We start from the raw sequence: 22358 nt of genomic DNA, 5'->3' as shown, positions 1-22358 counted from the left end.
AAAACTATAATACTGAGGTCTTACAAATTGAAGCAGAAAGAGAATAAAAGTCTAGTAGAAAAGTAGAAGATATGAACAGACAATTCATTAGGAAAAATAATCTAGTACTCAATAAATATTTGAAAAAACAGCAAATTTGCTGGTAGTCAGTGAAACAAACATAAATTAAACCAACAAATGAGGTGTCACTTCAAATCTATTTGTCAAAAAATAAAAAGTGATAATGCTTATAGTTGTCATGAATATGGAAAAAAAGAGATTCTCCTATTGTAGTGGAAACAGGAAGTATTAGAGCCTTCCTGGAAAACAATCCAATAATATCAATTAAAATTACGTTTACTTGCATTTTTTTCAAGTATTGACAAAACTGTTCTACATTTCTTATGAATAAAGGCATCAAAAGGATTTAAAACAATAGTAGAAAAAATAAATACATAAATTAGAGCTCTTCCAGTTGATTTTGAGAGTTACCAGGTACTTTTGGTATTATGGAATGAGAAAAAGCAAGATGCCTAATGTGGTCAACTTGTCATCACATGGCCATTGGTCTCCTCCATAAAGGGGAGCTCAGCATTTGTCTCTGTGGCTGGCAGACTGGACATTCAGTGGCAGCAGCAGTTCCAGCGGCCATGGTGAGTGGGAGGACAGACCACTGAAGCCATGTGTAACCTCTGGACAATGTCTGAATAACCTGTAGCCCAGTCGGTTTGAAGCATGAAATGAACCATCCTGGGCCCATCCCTTGTCAAGGTGGCACTCATACACATCTTCTTAATCCATATACAACTTCCATATAAAGAAAATAATGTCATAATTTTGCCTGACATAATCTTGTAACATGATACAATGATCCTGCATACAAGTAGAAACAAATTAACCATTTCCCAGAAGAGAAGGCAAAGTCCTTGAGTGATCTTTACTTTTTTCCTTGATATCTCATAACTTAAATACTATCATATAAAATTAACAATGTTTACCCAGGCACTGTGGTGTATGCCTATAAACCCAGCTATTTAGGAGGTCAGGACAGGGGGGTTGCAAGTTTGAGGCCAGACTGGGTAACTAAGCAAGACTCTGTATCAAATTTTTAAAAATAAGAGGTAGAACACCCCTAGGTTCAATTTCTAGTACCACAAAACTAAATTAACTAATGCATTCATAAACAATACTTAAATACTATGATATAAAGCCAATATATCTTATGTTACACTATGAAAGATTAAGAGAAGAAACAGATATTTGCATACATATTCATAACAAAATATGACAGAAATATTCATGACAATTACAGTCCCTCTTTTTTTTTTATAGCTAGTCTGATGGTCATAGTTGGTATTTATCGCTGCCTTCTACTACTCATTCATTATTCCCTTTGCCTTCAGCAAGTGCCCAGGCTGGTTGTGATTCTTTTCCAGTGGGTGACCCAAACATTTATTCCTGAGATCTGGGCTATCAGCAATCTTGTCTGGACTGGGTTACTAAAATTTACCATTGAACCTAGTCACAAAGCATGGTACACTAAACTCTCCTTTATTCCAAACACATTCTTCCTTTCTACCATTATGGAATAAGCAGTCCATTTCCCCCACTGGCAGTCAGGAACAATTTTCCTAGCCAACACTATAATCCCCTTCTTTGCTTGTTGATTCAGATTCTTGAAGAGCCCAATGTGGCTGAACTGTAGTGTTAAGTTACATTTCACTGGAGTTATAAACATCTTCTGGTCGAAGTATTTCTCCTTTTCAAACTAAGATTTCTGGGCAAGTCAAATATAATGTCACAGGAAAAGAAAGGAAAATTTTGCTAGTGGACTACTAGGGGTAATAATAAGCGATGCCACTTCCACTCTTTCCCCTTGACTTTTGGGCCCATAAATTCTGGTTATAAGAGAAGAAGCACCACATTTTGAAAACTGATTCCGAGCATATGCAGTCTTCTAGAGATGCCTCTCTCCTTGTTTCAAGGAATTACCACCTACCTGGAGCTGTGACTAAGTCTTTAAAGAACACTTCATCATTCTAATAGGCCAGCAACCTGAGGACGTTAGAGAACATGGTAAGATCAGTGAGTCTTATGAACATGGACCCATTTCCCCACTTCTTTTTTCTTGTGATGTGATTTCCTTGATCAGAAGCAATGCTAAGCAGAATATGATGATGGTATATAAGGCATTCTGCAAATCCAAAGAAGTTCTCGCAAAATCATTACATGAGAGAAGGCAAATCTATATCTAGAAGCTGCCTCTTCCATAGTGGTAGTGATCCTATGTAATTAAACTGCCACCAGTAGCTCTGATCATCCTAGGGAGAGAGAGGTTGTAAGGGGACTCAATGTTGGTGTGTGCCACTGTCAGACAGGGCGCTGAGTAGTGGCTATTGCCAGGTTGTTCTTAGGGAGTGGAAAGCTTCCTAAGAACTCAGTGAAAGCTGAGTCCAATGTATAACCTCCAGCACTGCCACTACAGCCACACTGTTCATGAGCCCATTGGTGATGACAGGGCTGGCTGGGGAAGGAGGCTGATTGGTATTCATAGACTGGGTTATCCAGCCTACTTGGTTATCAAAATTCTCTGCTGAGGTCACATAGAATGGAAATATCTTCTTCTCCTCCACCCCGCCGCCCATTCAGGGAGGTCTAGCCACATGATTTTCCCCCAATTTTAAAATCTTTTTCTTTCTTTACTGCCAATTTTAAAATATTTTCTTTCCAAGTGCTTGACCATCTAACCAAACCAATGGTCACTGCACATGAACTAATAAATAACCACACATATGGCCATTTCTCCTTCTAAGGAAAGGGAACAACCAGGTGCACTGCTCAAATTTCTACCAATGGAGGGTCCAGAGACTCCCCAGAAAGGGGCTAACATTCAGCTGTGTACTTTGGGGTAGTATCTGTATATCATACAGAAGCATTGGTCAACCAGACATATCTATAGATCTGTCTACCTACCTAAGGAGAATGATGGATGCTGACAAGTCCCAGGATGTGTGGTTGGCAAGCTGGAGACTCTCGGGAGAGCCCGTGGTGTAGTTCTACTGCAAAACCCAGCAGGCTTAACACCCAGAAAGAGCCAATGTTTCCGTTCAAGGGCAGAGATGTCAAGGAAGTCAAGCAGAAAGAAATTCTGCCTTAGTTGCAGGAAGGTCAGCCTTTTTGTTCTTCTTAGGCCTCCAACTGACTAGATAAGGCCTACCCTCATTAGTGAGGACAACCTGCTTTTCTCACTCTACCAATTCATATGTTAATTAAATCCAGAAACATCCTCAGACACACCCAGAAGAATATTTGACCAAATGTCTCTGGAGCCTGTGACCCAATCAAGTTGGCTCATAAAATTAACCATCAAATGCCTTAACTATATTGGATGCTTTCTGTTGGGTTAAAATTTGACTTGAAGATCTACACATTTTGTGCCATATTTCATCTATCTATTCACATGCTCTTCCCTAGATTTCCTTGTCTTTGACCTGTCAGTCCTTTATGTCTAGGCCCCTATTCACTGGCTACTGTTCAGGTATACTCATATAATCTCATCTATGGCTACTTCTTCTACACAAAGTAGATGATCAGTCGAACCACTAATAGTTTATCTATGGGAAAAATCTCCCTGCCCACTATTGTTCGCATTATATATACACCATCCCTAAAGGTGTATGTGTAATGCAGTCACATTCATATTTAGTTTGAATCCATGTACCTTGTTGACACTTCTGGAAATCAAGTTTGGGCCTTGGCTAGTTTTATAGGACCTCCTCCTACAACACAGCCATAGATTTGACCTAATGGAGGGGTACCTGTGCAACTGCAGCAGCAGACAACATGGGGATCTACCTTACCTGCCCCTACAATTTACTTGTACCCTCTGGGCTTGGTCAAGTTTTATCTTGAATTTAACATTTCAAATTTTCTATGGACTACATCTGGGCCCATTTGTCTTTATGACTTGGCAGTTCTGACAAAACCCCTAACAAGGCATTTCTGGATCCGTGGCCACATGTCCTATCTCTCTGGGCCTAGACTCTGCCAAGTAATGTTTCTCAAAAGTATCCAGGCACAGTGGTGCACACCAGTAATCCCAGCAATTCAGGAGCTAAGGGAAGAGGATCACAAGTTCAAGGCCAGCAACATAGCAAGACCTGTCTCAAAATAAAAAATAAAAAAGGCTGGGGCTGTAGCCCAGTGAACAAGCACTGCTGGTTTCAATCTCCAGAAATAAAAAATGAAAAAAGTATGTAATTTTTTTCTTCTGATGATATGGCTCTACTTCAGGATAGTTTACGTTTATGTTTTTCCCATAGGAGATTGCTGTGAACTCGAACAGATTTAAATTAAATGCAACAGTTTTTACCAAAACTCAGATATGAGTAGGAATGGAGAACAGTCTGAATGATATTATACAGTTCTGAAAATCTCTCCATTTAACATTGGTTTGTGGTAAGGACCCACTTATAAGATTACCACAAGCCCTCATGCAAATGGGGCTTGTCACGCAAGTTCCACCAGTCCTACAAATACACTTGAATCTGGAACACTGCTTGGGCTCCACCTGGGACCCTGTTCTATCTAACTCAATCTCTGATTACAGTGTTACAGATCGGATGTTATCCGATCACAGGAATAAAGTGAGGGTATAGTAACTGAAAACTCAAAATCATAATGGTTTGAGTTTCTACCAGTTTAATGGTTTGAACCTCAGCAGCTCATAAAAAGCAGTCTGTAATTATTTGTGGGAGTTTCCAAAAGGGATGATTCCCAAGACCAGGAAGCCACATTGCCCAATTCCAGGGAGCAGGACTGACATTATGTTCTGAGTGAATGTCACTCCTCCAGCAAAACTGAGTGTCACACCAAGAGAAATGTAGATAGTGGGTGACGCTGGAATGGTGTAACACTGACACTATGGCTTGCACATGTTTAAAAACTAGTTCCTGCTTAGGATCCACCATGTTCCTTATCTTCTTCAATTGACCCTGGCCATTGTCCACTGCCCTTGACACTGCCTGAAAGAGAATCACTGATGATAATGTTGAGGGGACACTTCACAGGCTCCCCATTAATTATACCAAGGTTGTAGCATCTGATATTCCCAGAGTCATTGTTTGTACATTGCCAGAATGGGTCTGGTTCTGTGCAGATATGGAGAGAAATTCCTATATCCATAACATGTTCTTTCCACATTTCAAGCCCACACGTCTCAATGTCTCTCACCAAAGTGTCTTGTTAACATCTCCTTTCCATTCCTTCTTTATCTTCTGCCAGCATCTCTCAATAATCTTTCTCCACCAACCAGCTGCTTTGATATATCCCATGTCAATATCTAAGACAAATTCACCTTCACATGCATCCTTTAATTTCCACTTAAAAAGACAAAAAGAAATATCTCTATCAGAACACTTAAGATCTGTGGTTATTTTAATGGCAACTTTATTTTTGGGGGAAAAAGGCATTGCATGTTTGCTTATTATTTAGAGTACTCTAGAATATCTATACTCTAGAAAGATAACTTAATAACTTTTAATTTCTAAAGATCTTTAGTTTGCTAAGCACATTTCATATTTCCAAAACAATTTTCCTAGGACCAATTCTTCAACGGAGAGTAATTAAGTAAATAACATCTAAAGATGTGCAATTACCTGGATGCTCAAAACGTGACAATGAAGTAATTCTTCAAGAACAGAAAAAGGAAAATCAGCTTTACACCTCCTATAACTTCATTTCAAACCTACAGCAAGGTCAAGCTACAAGGACAAGTATCTTAAGGAAAATTACAATGGCCTTGATATAATTATCTCAGTTTCACATTATCAAGAAAATTTTAATACTGTTCATGGTTTGCATTTAATATTGTGCATTGCTCACAAATAGTTTGTAACAGACGTGTTAATTCCAAGAAAGGAACAAATAGATATCTACAGACTTAGTAAAAATAAGCTAGTTAAGAAGATGGATGATCTGCACTTTGGCTATTTCAATACTTAGCCATGTCAGTTCTGGAAGCAAAAGGCTTCTACATTTCTTTACTGTATGCATTTTGCCTTTAACTTGTTTATTTTTTAAAATTTTTTCTTGTAAGTTATACATGATAGTAGAGTGTATAATATATGGAGTATAACTTCTCATTCTTCTGGTTGTATATGATGAGGAATTACATTGGTTGTGTATTCATATGTGAACATAGGAAAGTAATGTCTGATTCATTCTACTATCTTTTCCTATTTCCATTCCCCCTCCCTTCCCTTCATTCTGCTTTGTTTAATCCAAAGTACTTCTATTCTTCCCTACTGTCCCCTTATTGTAAATTAGCATTTGTATATTAGAGAGAATATTTTGGGGGATTGGTTTATTTCACTTAGGATATTTTCCAGCTCCATCCATTTATCAGCAAATGCTGTAATTCATTCTTCTTTATATATGAATAATATTTCATTGTACATATATACCACATTTTCTTTATCCATTCATCTGTTGAAGGGTTAACTTGTTTATTTTTAGCTAAAGATCCCTATAAGTATTACTTGGTTTAGAGCTGGGAGTTTCAACCTTGATCCATACATTTAAAAACTTCTAAAGATAAAGCAATAAAACTTATGCTTGCTGTATCAATATCCTATAAACCAGTAGAAGTAAAATTCAGCTTCTGGTTGGGTCCTATCTGGCTCTCTGCCACCACTACAGTCCTGCTCCTGCCAAGGATCTCCTGCTCATAAATTTTAAATGGCAGTTTCGCCACATCTTCTCTTCAGCATTTCAAAAATCACTGGATCTAGTCTTATCTGTAATAATCCAGATGAGATTATATGTACTTATAATAAGCTTGAGATGTATTAAATAACATGAAATGCAAAATTGTAGAATATTCAATATTTTGATTAAAATAATAGTGTTTCTGGCTCCTGAACTTCTTAACTTCTAACTTGTTTCACTATCTTAGCAACTAATAACCTTTTGTAGAGAGTGAATGATTGTCCTGTACAAAATCAGGCAGGATATATTTATATTCATACAAGAGAAGTTAATATAGGAATAGTGCAACCTACAGAACCTCACTAATTCTAATAGTAGTAGAGCAATGTGTAAGTGAGAAGAGAGAGTGTATATATATATATATATATATATATATATATAAAATACATACACACACATAAAACAAAGGGTCTTAATAATCACAAAATTTCCTCTCCAAAGCCATTATATTACTTTAATATAAAAATATATAAAGTGTGGTTGACAAATATATTGGCAATCTAAAATACATAGGCTAATAAAAATATTAAATTATATTTGGCTTAAATTACCTAATATTGAGTTATTAAAATAAAAGTGAAGGGAAATGATCATGGCAGATGCTGAAACCAGGACTTTAAGCCCAGAGAAAGAGATGGATAAGGAAGTGTCAAAGTAATAAGTGAAAAAATTTTATAAGGGGAAAATACTTTCCTTCAGTAGAAGACCTCCAACGCAGAAAAGATGTGAAGGTAAAGAGATGGACATTTATAATCTACTGTCAAAAATTGGAAGTAGCTGGATTGTTACTAAAAATGACTATGGGGATTAACTCTAATTTTTGTTATATTTGCAACACATTCAAACATGAAATTAGTGTTTATCTTTAAATAAGAAAGTCAAAAGGTGGTGCACAAATTGAGTTTTTAAAAAATTCAGTTTAAGCAGCTGCGGAAGCAGAAAGGGAATTAATAGAACTTAGTTTGGAATTTGCTGACTTTGCATTGTTTCTAAGATATTCAGGTACAGACATCTACTAAGTAGCTAGACAAAGAAATTAAGGACAGTTAGAGATGTCTATTGATACAGATTTAGAAGCCATCACTGTAAATAAAACCAATATTTGGGTAAGAGGATAGAAAGTTATGCAAAGTACTGTTTGTGTCCCCACCATTCATATGTTGAAATAATTACCCCCAAAGTGATAAGTATTAAGAGGTTTGGCCTTTGGGAAGGTCCTGGGGCTAGGGCCCTCATGGGTGGGACTAGTGGCCTTATAAAAAGGAACCCTGTGGGCTGGGTTGTGGCTCAGTGGTAGAGTGCTCTCGAGCATGTGAGGCCCTTGGTTTGATTCTCAGCACTGCATATATATAAATAAATAAAAGTCCATTGACAACTAAAAAAAAAAAATTTTTTTTTTAAAGAAACCTTGTGTCAGGTACAACGGCACGTGTCTATAAATCCAGACTTGGGAAGTTAAGGGGAAAAGACTGCAAGTTTGAGGTCAGCCTAGGCAATTTAGCAAGACACTGTCTCAAAATAAAATAAAAAGGGTTGGGTAAGACTTTCAGGAATGGAACACTTGCCAAGTGTGTGTCAGGACCTGGTTGAATCCCCAGTACAGGTCAGTGGCAGTGAAGGACCCCAAGAGCTATTACATTCTCTTTTTGACACATGAGACTATAATAGGATGACACAGTCTATAACCTAGATGAGGGCCCACATCAGAACCTGACCATGGGGGTATTATGATCTCAGACTTCTAGCCTCTAAAACTGTAAAAATTTATGTTTTTTCATAAGCCACCCAGCCTATGATTCTATGCTGCAGCAGCCTGAATTAAGCCTGAACTAAGCCCAGTTCTGGGGGAAAAGAAATAAGCAAAAGATGGGGTCCAGTGTTAATACTGCCAATTAAAATGGTGAAAATTGACCCCAAGAACAGATCTAAAAAACAAAACAAACACGTGACCTTTTAGAGAAGAACCAGGAGTATGGAGAGTCATTAAATCTAAAGCAAGAGAGATCCTTAAGAATAAGAAAACAGTCAACAGCAAGTATCAAATGCAAAAAGAAAAGCAACACTTCACACTGCAAGGTAGGAAAGGAGAAAAGAATGAACAACAAGCATATAAATTTATACTTGGGGGATCTGGAAGCTAAAGCATTCATATCTTAAAGCTTATATTTTCTCTGTGAAGTAGGAAATAAGATCTCATAGAAATGTGTAATACTGGGCTGGGGATGTGTACATGTAGTAGCGCGCTAGCCTGGCATTGGTGCGGCCGGGGTTCGATCCTCAGCACCGAATACAAAGATGTGCCTGCCGAAAACTAAAAAATAAATATTAAAAAATTCTCAAAAAATAAGAAATGTGTAATACTGAAGAGTCAAAGATAAAAGCAAAACATTTGAAAATCAGTAGCAGAGACATTAAACACAAAAAGTTGTAACAGAATTTCTGATGTCTGTTAAAGTGGAGTATATTAGAAATATGCTCTTTAATCATACAGTCATTCTTTTTTATGGCTAATATTTCATTGTGTATATTTACTGTATTTTCTTTATCCATTCATCTGTGAAAGGGCACCTAGGTTGGTATCATAGCTTAGCTATTGTGAATTGAGCTGCTGTAAACATTGATGTGGATACATCATTGTAGTGTGCTGATTGTAAGTCCTTTGGGGGATACACCAAGGAGTAAGAAAACTGGGTCAAACATTGGTTCGATTCCAAGTTTCTGAGGAATGTCCACACTACTTTCCAGAGTGGTTGCACCAATTTGCAGTCCTACCTCAGCAATGTATGAGTGTACCTTTTGCCCCACATCCTCACCAACATTTTTCATTACTCATATTCTTGATAATTGCCATTCTGACTGGAATGAGATAGAATCACAGTGTAGTTTTAATTTGCACTTCTCTAATTGCTAAAGAAGTTGGACATTTTTTCATGTATTTGTTGACTTTATGACTTTTACCAGTAAATGGCTGGATCTGGAGACTATCATATTAAGTGAAATAAACCAATCCCAAAAAACCAAAGGCAGAATGTTCTCTCTGATATGAGGATGCTAACACACAATAGGGGGGTGGATTAGATGAAGGGGGAATGAAGGGAAGGGAGGGGACATGGAAAGAGGAAAAACAGTGGAATGAATTGGACTCTTCTAAGTTCATATATGAATACACAATCAGTGTAACTCCACATCATGTACAATCACAAGAATGTATGTATAATGTGTCAAAAATGCACTCTATTGTCATGTATATCTAAAAAAGAAACAGATAAAAAGTTTTAAAAAGAAATATGCTTGGTCTGGGGATGTGGCTCAAGTGGTAACTCGCTCGCCTGGCATGTGCGGGGTGCTGGGTTCGATCCTCAGCACACATAAAAATAAAATATGTTGTGTCCACTGAAAACTGAAAAATAATATTAAAAAATTCTCTCACTATTCTCTCTCTATTTTTTAAAAAAAGAAATATGCTCTTTAACAGTGAACTGTAGTCAGCTTTACCTTTGTAGCTCTTTTTCTGGGCCATTTTAATTTGAAGACATAATGATATTTCATTCCTAAATAATTTATCATTTGTCTTGTAAAATGAGAATATTAAACATTAATTAAATTAATTATTATTTGATATGTTGACTATATTTTGATTATTTCAAATAATTGAATGCCTTTGGCATATTTTGATTCCCACAGTTTAACAAAAATTAAGACAAAAAATGTCTTATAGTTTCTTACCCAGAATTAAGATATAAAGTTCGCTCGTTGTTTTTGGTTCTTACATTTCTTTAATCTCTTCTAATCTGTAATAGTTTCCTATTCTTGACTTTTTTGTTCATGAGATTTTTTTTTCTTTTATACAGAACTCGGGTATGAACCAAGGGGAACTTACTACTAAACTACATCCCTAGTCTTCTTTTTTTCTAATATTAAATATTTTTTTGAGAGAGAGAATTTTTTTAATATTTATTTTTTAGTTTTCTGGGGACACAACATCTTTGTCTGTATGTGGTGCTGAGGATCGAACCCGGGCCGCACGCATGCCAGGCGAGCGCGCTACCCTTTGAGCCACACCCTCAGGACTGTTTTTTAATTTTAAGATAGGGTCTCTCTAAGTCTCCAAGACTGGCCTTAAATTTGCAATCCTCTTGCCTCAGCCTCCCAAGTAGCTGCAATTACAAGCATGTGCCACCTATCCCAGTGAGATTAAATTTTGAAGAGTTAGAGTTACGAATTTTGCAGAATATCCCACATCCTGTGTTTATACTCAGGTTAAGTAATTTTTGGCCTAAATACTATAGAGAGATACATCACATGAGGATCTACATAATTGCGGAATTGTACTCCTATTGGTGATGCTAAATTTGATAACCTGGTTAATAAGGTGAGTGCCACAATTCTTATGTAAAATTGTACTTTTTATAAGCAATAAGAGGTCTATGTGATGCCATTATGAAATTATAAAACTGTCTTGTTCCCCAAGTGTTTTACACCCAATATAAATTTTAGCAACTATTGATGGCTCTAACCTGGAGTAATTATTACATTGGTGGCTGCAAAATGGTGATTTAAAAATAAATCTATCATTCTTACTCTATATATCAACTAGCAATTTCTTTAAAGAGAAGCTTTAATTCCCTATCTCATCTCTTTCTTTCAATCTTTCTCCCTCCCTCTCGCTCTCTCTTTTCCCACCCCCTCATCACTAGGCACTTAGAAATTTTTTAAAAATAAATATATTGCACTGTTACTGTTAGTATTTCTTATATTCCAAGTGTTATATATCAGACTAGTGGGAATCTCGCACTTGGTTCCTTTTTACATGATCTACTAGTCTTTAATAATGTTCTTGCCATTGAGTTTACCAAGGATCATCTTATGTAAGCTCAATTTATATATTTCCTGCCCCAGATCTGTAATCAGCCATTTCTCAAAGGAGATATGGTTACTTTTAGTGGAGAAAGGCATTTCAAAATTAAGTTCTAGGCACCAGGTATATTTATTTCTACTTGTAAGCATGTCTTTCAGTGAGGAAAGTTAAGAATACACACATGATGTGAGCACACTCATATGTTTGTGTTCATTCTGCTATTTCAAACTCAAATACAACACCACAGGGGATTCTTCAACTTCCCTTGTTCTACATTTGTTTCTCACTTATCATACAATAAGGACCCTGCTTCTTAACCTGATTTTCAACATCAATAATGTACTCATTTGCTCTACCCCTCAATAACTATAAAATTGTTCAGGATGACAATTTTGAAACCCTATTCTGTATAAAAGGAAAAAAAATCTCATGAACAAAAAAGTCAAGAATAGGAAACTATTACAGATTAGAAGAGATAAAAGAAATGTAAGAACCAAAAACAACGAGTGAACTTTATATCTTAATTCTGGGTAAGAAACTATAAGACATTTTTTGTCTTAATTTTTGTTAAACTGTGGGAATCAAAATATGCCAAAGGCATTCAATTATTTGAAATAATCAAAATATTGTCAAAACCCAATAACACTATCAATAACAAACCTTCTAGATAATGTTAATGATTTATTTGTAGTTTGTTTTGTACTTAGAATATGTTTCAGTCAGTACTCAGATGTGGAAGGACTTAGGAAATATAAATAATAAGGGATTTATTAGAAGGACTTGACATTAGGACACTGTGGAACTGATCAAGCAGATTATGTGCAGCTGGTATTTTAGTATCTGCTGTTAGATTCTAAAATCCTCAGAGTAGATAAAAAGGAAAGAAACATGGAGGTGAAATGGAAAAAGCAAGCATAAAATGAAATCTGTGGTGCTGAGCTGGAACCCCTAAAGGGAGGGACTGCAACAAGTCAGACTCACTGCCCTGGACTCTAGCCTCAGCTTCCACACTGGAGGGTCCTGCAGGAGAATCTGGCGCCCTTCACCACAGAGTTAAACATGTGATCCCAATGAAATAGTTGCACTTTCCCTCCTCAGTTCTGGTTTCCAGGGGAGAACCAACAAACACCTAAACTGCATTTCTTATCAGCTTTGGTGAAGGGAGTTTTCTCTGGATCATCCCAGGGAATATATTTAAAGACTGGCTGAGCAGGTCTTCCATGAAAAAGGAGAATTCTGGGAGATAGTTGCAGTCTAGCTAATCCTACACAGTAAAAATCTACACTCAGAAAACTACATTCAAAAGAAACTTGAGGGCCTGGCGATAGAGCTCAGTGGAGGAGCATGCCTGGCATGTGCGATGCTCTGAGTTCAATCCCCAGTGTCACACGTTACAAAAAAAAAAAAAAAACTTGAGTTAATCATTCATCTGTGCAATTATGTTACCAAATTGTTAAACAATATATTGCACTGTGTTACTGTTATTATTTCTTATATTCCAAATGAAACTAACTGCATGTTTAGAAGCTGCAGATGGGGGGGGTACTTCTCTAAAACTATATATAGTTTTCCCCCTATTTTTGCCAAAAGATAACAAATGGTATATAGTCTATTGCACCTTCCAAACTTATTTACTTGTCTCATAAATTTAAAATTCTTAATATACTTCTCTCATAAATTATTATGGTTTAGATATTAGGTATCCCCCAAAAGTTCATGTGTGTGACAATGCAAAAACATTCAAAGGTGAAATGATTGGGTTATGAGAGCCTTCACCCAATCAGTGAATTAATCCTCTGATGGGGAATAACTGAGTGGTAACTGAAGACAGGAGGCATTGGGGGTGTGCCTTTGGAGTATATATTTTTAATCTGGTGAATGGAGTCTCTTTCTGCTCTCTGATCATCATGTGCACCTCCTCCCTCCACCATACTATCCATGATATTCTACCTCACTCCAAGGAATGGAGCCAGCTGTCTGTGGACTGAGACCTCTGAAATGGTAATCCCTCAAGTAAACTTTCCCTCCTCTAAAATTGTTCTTGTCAGGTCTTTTAGTCAGAGCAGTGAAAAGGCTGACTAAAACAGAAACATATTAAAAGATAGACTCAGAGGTTTCACTTCCATTCTGTCCCCTCCACTCTGTTCTTACCCATCCCTTTCATTCCATTTTCATTCTATTAAACACACACACACACACACACACACACACACACACACACACATTTTCCCATTATCCACAGGGACATGTTTCAAGACTCCCAGTGAATATTTGAAATTGTGGATACTACCAAACTTCATATATTCTATTTTTTTCTTAATATAGATACCTGTGATAAAGTTTAATTTACAAATTAGGCAGAGCAGATGAACAATAAAAACTAATAATAAAATAGAATGACTATAATAATACAGTGTAACTAATTTTCCAGACTTACTGCTCTTGTGCTTTGGGGGCATTATTAAGTAAAATAAGGGTTACTAGAGCACTAGCACTGCAATACTATGACAGCTAATCTGATAACTGCAATAGTGACTAAAAGGCGGGTAGCATATATGGCATGGATAGGCTGGGCAAAGGGATGATTCACATACCAGTGGGATGGAGTCAGATGGTGCAGGATTTCATCACTTTAACCAATGGCATGTAATTTAAAACTTATAAATTGTTTATTTCTGTAATTTTCCATTAACAGTTTTCAGACCATGGGTGACCACAGGTAACTAAAACCAGAGGGGGAAAAGCTGCAGATGGGGGAGGGGTGTACTTCTCTAAAACTACATATAGTTTCCCCCCTATTTTTGCCTAAAGGTAACATATGGTATACAGTCTATTGCACCTTCCAAAAAAAAGAAAACTTTGAAGACACTAATAATAAAAAATAAGTACATAAAAGATATTTCATAAAACTCTATCTTAACATACTCAAGAGTAGTATGAGCAATATGTTGTAAGAAAAAGAAACATTCTGAAATATAAATTCTTTATTAAAAGTTAGGAATAAATATCCTAATAAATTTCATGAATCTAGAAGAAAAGTCTTCCAAGGGAAAAAAGTTAGAAAACCTGGAAAATGTGAGATGACAGTTGAATGTACTATATTATTACAATATCCATCTCTGTACTATATTATTGCAATATCCATTGTTAAAGTATTTAAGCAGAATTTGGAATTCCACAGAAGCAATTACAAGAGTTTCTCAATAAGAAAGTCGTTCTGAATAAATTTTGATTGTTTTCTATTCACATCTAAATAGCTTTGGAGAATAACTCTACTATTAAACAACATGGGATGTTATTCATAATGGTAACCTTGACTCACAAAGAAAATATTAAGTTGTGATCAGTTTCACATCAATGAACCTGGTTGTAGCTCTAGAAGCCTTTGGGAGGATATTTGTTTCCCAGTAACTGACCATATCAACATGGATCAGACCTGGTCGAGCAGGTCTGGCCAACTGGTGGGCCTATCTATTGTCTATTAGAATGTAGAATTCAAGATAGAAATGCTGGTTGGAAATGAACTCACTATTGACTATTAGAATGTAGAATTCAAGATAGAAATGCTGGTTGGAAATGAACTCACTATTGTCTATTAGAATGTAGAATTCAAGATAGAAATGCTGGTTGGAAATGAACTCACTATTGTCTATTAGAATGTAGAATTCAAGATAGAAATGCTGGTTGGAAATGAACTCATCTCCAAGGTAGAGAGAGTCAGACATAGTAGCAATGTTCTTAACAGCATTTAAGTCATTAACTAGAGCAACAGTTCTGACTTTCTGACTTGTTCTTCTTATCTAGATTTCTTCTCCAGTTTTCTGTAAATATAACTACTTTAGGGGAAAGTGGGATTGTGAGCAAAACCTAAAAGCATCATGCTGACTAAAATGTATGTAAGAACTTAGAATGCAAGATGATACTAACTTGATGCCCATATGGCCCACAATACCACAAAAGGGAAGTGTTCTCTGTTTCTGATCAGACTACAATCTGGCTTGGCTTATTACAGGTTCCAGGAACACTGTTTGGGATAGAAGGTTTTAGCATGTCAACATGGCCCATGGCAGCACTGGGATTTATGGCAAAGTATCCAGGAGTAGACAGGCTGTGTCCAATGAAAAGGGCCTATGTTTATTTTGGCATGCAGTGGAGTGTCCAGAAACTGAAAAAAGAAGGTAAAGCCTTGTTCATATGCATACTGAGATATATCTTAGTAATTCCAGGTAATAAAGAGTAGAGAATTTGATTTGGTATAGAATCTCCTTGTGGGGAGAGGAGGTTGAGTAGTTTGTTCTGCAGAGCAGCCAGTCTCTTATTCTAAAAAGACCTGTGGTGATTTTAAAACATGTCTGAAAATTCTTTGGCACTTCTTCCATCCAAAGGTGGGATCTAGCCAGGTGTGGTGGCACACATCTGTAATTATAGTGCTTGGGAGGCTGAGACAGGAGGACCATGAGTTCAAAGTTAGCCTCAGCAAAAGCGAGGTGCAAAGCAACTCAGTGAGACCCCATCTCTAAATAAAACACGAAATGGGGCTGGGGACATGACTCAATACTCAATGGTCAAGTGTCCCTGATTTCAATCCTCAGTACCCCCCCCCCAAAAAAAAGTGGGATCTAAGGCTGGGGTTGTGTCTCTGTGGTAGAGTGAGGCACTTGCCAAGCATGTGAGAGGCATTGGGTTTGATTCTCAGCACCACATATAAATAAAATAAAGGTCCATCAATGACTAAAAAAAATTGGATCTATATCCCCTCTCCTTGAATTTGAACCAACTTAGTGACTTACTTGTATCCAATAAAATGCAACAAAAGTGATGGAGGCTGGGTCAGAAAATGAATACAACTTTCACACTGTTTTCTGGAATACTAGCATTTGAAGTTTTTAGCTGCCTTTTAGAAGTCTGACAACCCTGAGGCAGACATGCTAGGAAGAAGCTATCATGAAGAGGGTATGTTTAGGTATTATGACTGACAGCCCCAGCTTAAGTCCCAGTTTCCAACTACCAGCCATGTTAATAAATGTGTCTCAAAGTAGTCTCCAGCCACTAAGCCACCCCAGGCATTGAATCTTTCTCAGTTGAGACATCATGGAGCACAGATAAGCCATCTTTGCTATGCCTTGTCTAAACTCTCATTCAGAGGATAATTTTGCACTTTGCAAAGGACAGAACTATAATGTTTGATGCTCACAATGATAAAGTTAGTTAGGCTGGATTGGCATTATCATCCTCATTTTAGAGATTAAAAACAAAACAACAGGAATTTAAGCCTACCTATTTTGAGATTATATAGTCAAGTTCCAACATGCTAACATTAAAATCTTGATCTTTGAATTTTAGAGTTTATGCCTTCTCTTTTGTTTCTCATCTGGATACTGTAGAAATGGCCTAAGAAAATAAGATAAATCCAGAATTTGAAGGCAAGGTCAGAGAATATTGAATGAAATGAAACTGACAAGAATTATTATTATTTGGGTCCTGGAGATTGAACTCTGGTCTGGGGATTGAGCCACATCCCCAGCCCTATTTTGTATTTTATTCTGAGACAGGGTCTCACTGAGTTCCTTAGCACCTTGCTGTTGCTGAGGCTGGCTTTGAACTTGCAATCCTCTTGTTTCAGCTTCCCTACCTGCTGGGACTACAGGCATGCACCACTGTGTCTGGCAAAACTAACAAGAATTATTATTAAATGGATGTGAGCACTTATCTCCTGGAGAAGAAATCATGAAAGATAATTGATCTATAGGTTGATACATAAGGTTATCATTTAAAATGGAATCAATAGAGACATCCTAGAAATTTTAACATTATAAGGAAGTGTAATAATGATATAATATTTTAAGAGCTTTTTTAAAAAATAAGAAAAATTAAAACAAAAAACAATCTTGCCATTTGTTTTTGATAAAGTCAAGGGGAAAGGGTGTCCTGACTGTCTAATGTACTCTTTCAGTCTGCTCTTAAGTATGTCCTTATGGTAAAGAAGAAGGGTCCTTCACACTAGCATAGCTTGATGACACATTCCTGTGATCATCATCATTTACTCTATATTTGCCAGAGCACATTCAGATTTAAATTTAAAAATGCTTGGAAGAGAATGTACAATGAAGCTGACAAAGCATACCATGCTCATTTGATGGGTAGTATTTTCAAGGTAGAGGAATGTTAGTATTCTCTCTCTCTCTCTCTCTCTCTCTCTCTCTCTCTCACACACACACACACACACACACACACACACACACACACACACTCCTTAAGAGTAAGCATCAGTTCCCAGGCTCATGTTGACCCAATGAAATAGGCTGAGATCCTGTTTCAGAAGTCAGTAAAACAGCTAACTCTTGAATCATCCTAAATACAAATAGGAGGTCACTGGTGACCCCCCTCCCATCCCCTCAAGGAAAACACAAAAAGACAGAATTCACTCCAGCTTTCATGACTTCATGATTATGTTATTTTAGCAATCACACACCTACAGTAACTTCTCACTTTTTATCTCCCTTCCTTAAAAAATTTCTTCTCTGATTATTCCCCCCACCCCCCACCCCCGTTCTTTTAGATTAAATGGATTGTTAACAATGAAGGGGGTTTCTTTAATTCCATTCTGTAATTGTGCTTGTCAAAGAAAATTTATCTTTCCTCTCTCAACTATTTTCACAAATATTTTGCACAGAGTATGCCTTGGAATATCCCGTTCATGAAGTATGTAAAATATTTGGGACGATTTTCTTCAACCCCAAAGTGATTAGTTATGATGCTTCAGATGTCTAGAATGTTATGTGCTTTGCAGGGGCCCCAGGGCATGTGGAAAGCGTCTGATATTTGTTAAAACGAATGGCTTCAGAAAAAGAATAATACACTAAAAGAAAACATTCTTTTCTCAACGATGAAAAATAAAAAAGCTTTTAGAGTTCCACTTGGATTCCCTTTAACAGGTCAAGTCCTTTAAGGAAAGGGTTTGAATACCATACTGACAATTTTGCAGTTTCTCAATATAATTTCTGAAATTCCGCTTAAATGTTTCAACCTTGGGGTTTGAGGTCTTATTTTTAGGGCAAGACTTTTACAAGACTTTCATTGTAATGGAAATAACTAGTAGTACGGGCTTCCCCGCCTCCCTCCCTCCCTCCCTCCAGGATTTCGACTTCTCCAACACCACCCCTGCTCTTCTAGTAAATCCCACGGAACACAACAGGCCGAGGACCGCCGAGAGGGGAGGAAAGTAGGAAACCGGCGTCATGGCAACCGCGGAACGGAGGAAACGCGTGAGCTCCTGGGTGGTTGGAGGGAAAGGAACCCTCCTCCTGACGACGGCCCGAGGGCGCTCCTCGGTGACGTCACGCACTCTCGGTGACGTCACGACCGTGACACGCAGGTGACGCCGTTGCCGCGGCGACTTCTCGTCGTCTCCGCCCCCTTCGCCCGCCCCCCCACCCCGCGTCCTTCCCCCAATCCCCTCAGGCACCGCTGCGCCGGGGGCCGCGGGCCGGTACCTGAGGCCGTGCAGGCGCCCTCCCGCCGGCGGCGCCGCCCCGGCCGCCCCTCCCCGCGCCCCCCGTGCCTCCGCCCCCGCCTCTTCCCGCCCTCCTCCTCCCTCCCCCTCCCCGCCCAGCGGCGGCCGCCCGGGCCCGGCTCTCGGTTATAAGATGGCGGCGCTGAGCGGCGGCGGCGGCGCGGAGCAGGGCCAGTCTCTGTTCAACGGGGACATGGAGCCGGAGGCCGGCGCTGCGGCCTCTTCGGCGGCGGATCCTGCCATTCCCGAGGAGGTGAGTGCCGGCGCCACCCCGCAGCCCCCGGCGTCTCCGCGCTGGCGGACGGGTGTTTATTTGGGGGAGAGAGGCGGCGGCGGGGGCTCTGGAGCCCTGGGCCACCCTCTGCCGTCGGCTCTGCTGGGTGGTGAGTGGGCATCGTCCCGCGGCCCCTCTCCGTCACGCGGCTCCTCGCTACATAAACACACAATGGCACGGGGGGGTCCCCTGGCCCCCACCCCTGCTGTGGGCTCGGGCCGCGGCGGACCGGCAGGAGGCTGTCAGTAGGGGGCGAAGCTCGGCCGGCCGGGGAAGGTCACGCCTGGCGGAGGTGTCAGTCGGCATCTCTTCGGGTTTTCATTATGGGGGGGAGGGGGCCGCTTCGTCCAAGTGGAGGCTGTAGGTGTGCGACCCGCCAGGAGCCGGCCCGGGTTACCGCCGTGTGGGATTATTCCCGGGTCCGGGGTGACGGGGCGCACCTCTCTCTCCTCTCCCTGACCACCCTCCCACCCTCGTCAGGCCGCTGTCCCTCCTTCCACTTCGGTACTTGTTGGGGGGATTTCTTTTCACCTGTTCTCCCAGGCGGATAGTTGGGATTTTGTCTTCGCTTTCCCGCCCCCGGATCGCACAGTTTCTGCTGCCGTGTCCGTCCCGGTCTCGGGTCCCTCGTCCCTGATATTTGTCAAGTGCTCTGTCTCTGACTGGTAACCCCCGTCCCGTCCTCGCCTCTCGCCCCGCACATTTTCCATTTGTCGCACCTGCCAGCCTCCTAACCTCTGCTTCCACTGAAGAGCATTTTTGCACTTCTCTTAACCCTGGTCCTCCTGAGGCCCTCTGCTTCGCTCCGCCGCTCCTTTCCGTCGTCCCTATCTATTGTTATCTTCAGGAACCCTTCTGGACACTTTAAAGCTACTCACTTTCTGAACCCTGAAGCTGTCAAGATTCCCTCCGGTTTCGCTTGGCTCTTTTGCACCCTTACCCTACTGACACCTTTTGACTAGTCTCTCACTGTGCATCCACACCTCTTTATTCTTTTTTTTAAAGTAAATTTCTCTGTGTTGTCCTCCTTTTCGTCCTCTATTTTTCTCTCTCACTTTTTCCTCTCTTCAGTTTTTGCCTCTTTCCTGTCTTTGCACGATTAAGCCTTTTGTCACCTTGTCAAGGTACTTAATTTACGTTTTCATTGCATAAACTTCACTATATTCAGAATTTGGTACCTTACTACACAGAACAATACGCTATTATACTTTACAACTAATAATGTAATATATGTCCTACTTATATTATTATTGATTACTGTGACTCATTTTGTAGACTTTCCTTAGAGTTTTTTTCTTTCCTGCTACTTACATCAATTCTTATAACATCTCGTTCTTTGCAATTTTCTTTCTTCTGCCTCATCCTCTTTAGTTTGGAAATTTTAATGTTTTCCATCCTTTTATATACCATCTCCATCTGTGCCCAAAATGTGGTCTGTACATCACTTGGTCTAGTCTAAATTTCCCCTTTTTTCTTATTTCTTAACTTAAAATCATTTCACTTTCCAGTTTTCTGTGCACATCAGTTCCTACTAATATCTATTCATTTCTCTCAACTGCTTGGATTCCAAGGATAAAGCTCTTCCCTTCATCCAGTTCCTAGTTTATTCTGTTTCCCTTGCCCTCTTACCATTCATTCTGTCTTGTTTCCTGGCTTTGGGTACTTAACTTACTGAAGCTTCCTCTTGTCTTCCCCACACCTCCACATTCCTTCTTATTTATAAACATCTTTGTTCGGTTGACATGGAAATTTATTTTTAGGATACATTGTTTTTAATGGATAAATACAGGGGTCACATCTGCTGTCTATTTTCTCCTGGAATCGGATATGCCTTTGTCTTATCAGGCACAGGTGCCTTTGGGGTTTACTTACTCTGCAGTGCATGTGTGGTTTTGTTGAATTGTATAGATGTTTGAAGGCTACTACAGAGAAGAACAGATAATTAATGGATAGGAGTTATGAAATTGTAATTCTCTGATATACCACTGTTTACATTGAGAAGTTCCTTTCAGAATTATTGGGACACTTTGCAATTCTATAGAGAAGGCTTTTATTAAGTCAAATTTCTGCCCCACTATTTCACTTGAAAGGACCAGGCTGTTCAGAATTCTACCTGCTGGATAGTGCCTTAGGTGAGCACTAGGGCTATGGTTTTCTGTATTTGGCTTATTTCCTGAGCAACTCCCACATATCAGTGCTTGAGAACCTCTAGGCTAGATGAAATTAAGTTTAAATTGCCAGCAGTTGGAAAACATGTTTGCATCTTCTGAAACTGTAAGTGCATTCTTTAATTTTATTTAGTAAAATACAAATGTTTTCCACTGACTCCCTCCACCTGGATTTCAGTGTTTAGTGATGAATAGTTTATCCTCAATGTTTTTTTAAGAACTAATAATAAAGGTATTTATCTTGGGGGGGGTAATAAATGATAAAAAGTCTACCTCTTTTGAGTGTAGATATCAATATTACAGAAAACAAAATTCTTTCAAGATATAATTTTAATTTGAAGTTGATATTCAATAGAAATTGACATTTACAATGATCTTTTAATTAAACTGTCTTTCTTATATTGTACTAAAAAGAATATCATATAATTGTCAAGGACATGGAAAGACATGAAAAATTGTGCTTCTGTGTAACAGCATATTACATTCTGAAAATTTATCTTACCTGACATTAAAATATAAGCTTTTAAAAAGAAGTTTGTCAAGAGGGAAATTTCACCTGTGGTAAATAAATTCTAATTACAGAGGGAAAGCACATTCATATTGAAAAATCAGAAGTGTAAATACAAAAAGGAAAAAGGGAAAAAAAAGTCATCTATAATCTTACCACCACGATAAAATTACTATAAACATTTTGGTTTCTGTCTCCTCTTTCTGTGCTATTGTAGTACACTGTACGTGGTTTTGTAATTTTTTCCCCCCTGGTACTGAGATTGAACTCAGGGCCTCACGCATGTTAGG

At 38.8% G+C, this 22358-nt stretch overlaps 1 protein-coding gene across 8 annotated transcripts in view; it reads left to right on the top strand.

Annotated features, from left to right (window-relative positions):
• Positions 1-19066: 19066 nt before the first annotated feature.
• Positions 19067-22358, top strand: part of Braf (B-Raf proto-oncogene, serine/threonine kinase) — a 177076-nt gene continuing 173784 nt past the window's right edge. For 3 of the 8 annotated variants that reach the window (XM_078040663.1, XM_078040658.1, XM_078040664.1), the window contains exon 1: positions 19070-19371. In XM_078040663.1, the coding sequence (XP_077896789.1) occupies positions 19252-19371 (120 nt within the window). In that variant the 5' untranslated portion in view covers positions 19070-19251. Of the gene's footprint in view, positions 19372-22358 lie in introns of all 8 variants that reach the window. The other 5 variants (XR_013435453.1, XM_078040659.1, XM_078040660.1 and 2 more) reach the window with 4 other exon arrangements.

The sequence above is a fragment of the Ictidomys tridecemlineatus genome, chromosome 2 (genome assembly GCF_052094955.1).
Source record: "Ictidomys tridecemlineatus isolate mIctTri1 chromosome 2, mIctTri1.hap1, whole genome shotgun sequence".
Taxonomy (NCBI): Eukaryota; Metazoa; Chordata; class Mammalia; order Rodentia; family Sciuridae; genus Ictidomys; species Ictidomys tridecemlineatus.
The sequence above is the reverse complement of the archived record's forward strand: the minus strand, read 5'-3'. Positions and strand labels throughout refer to the sequence as shown.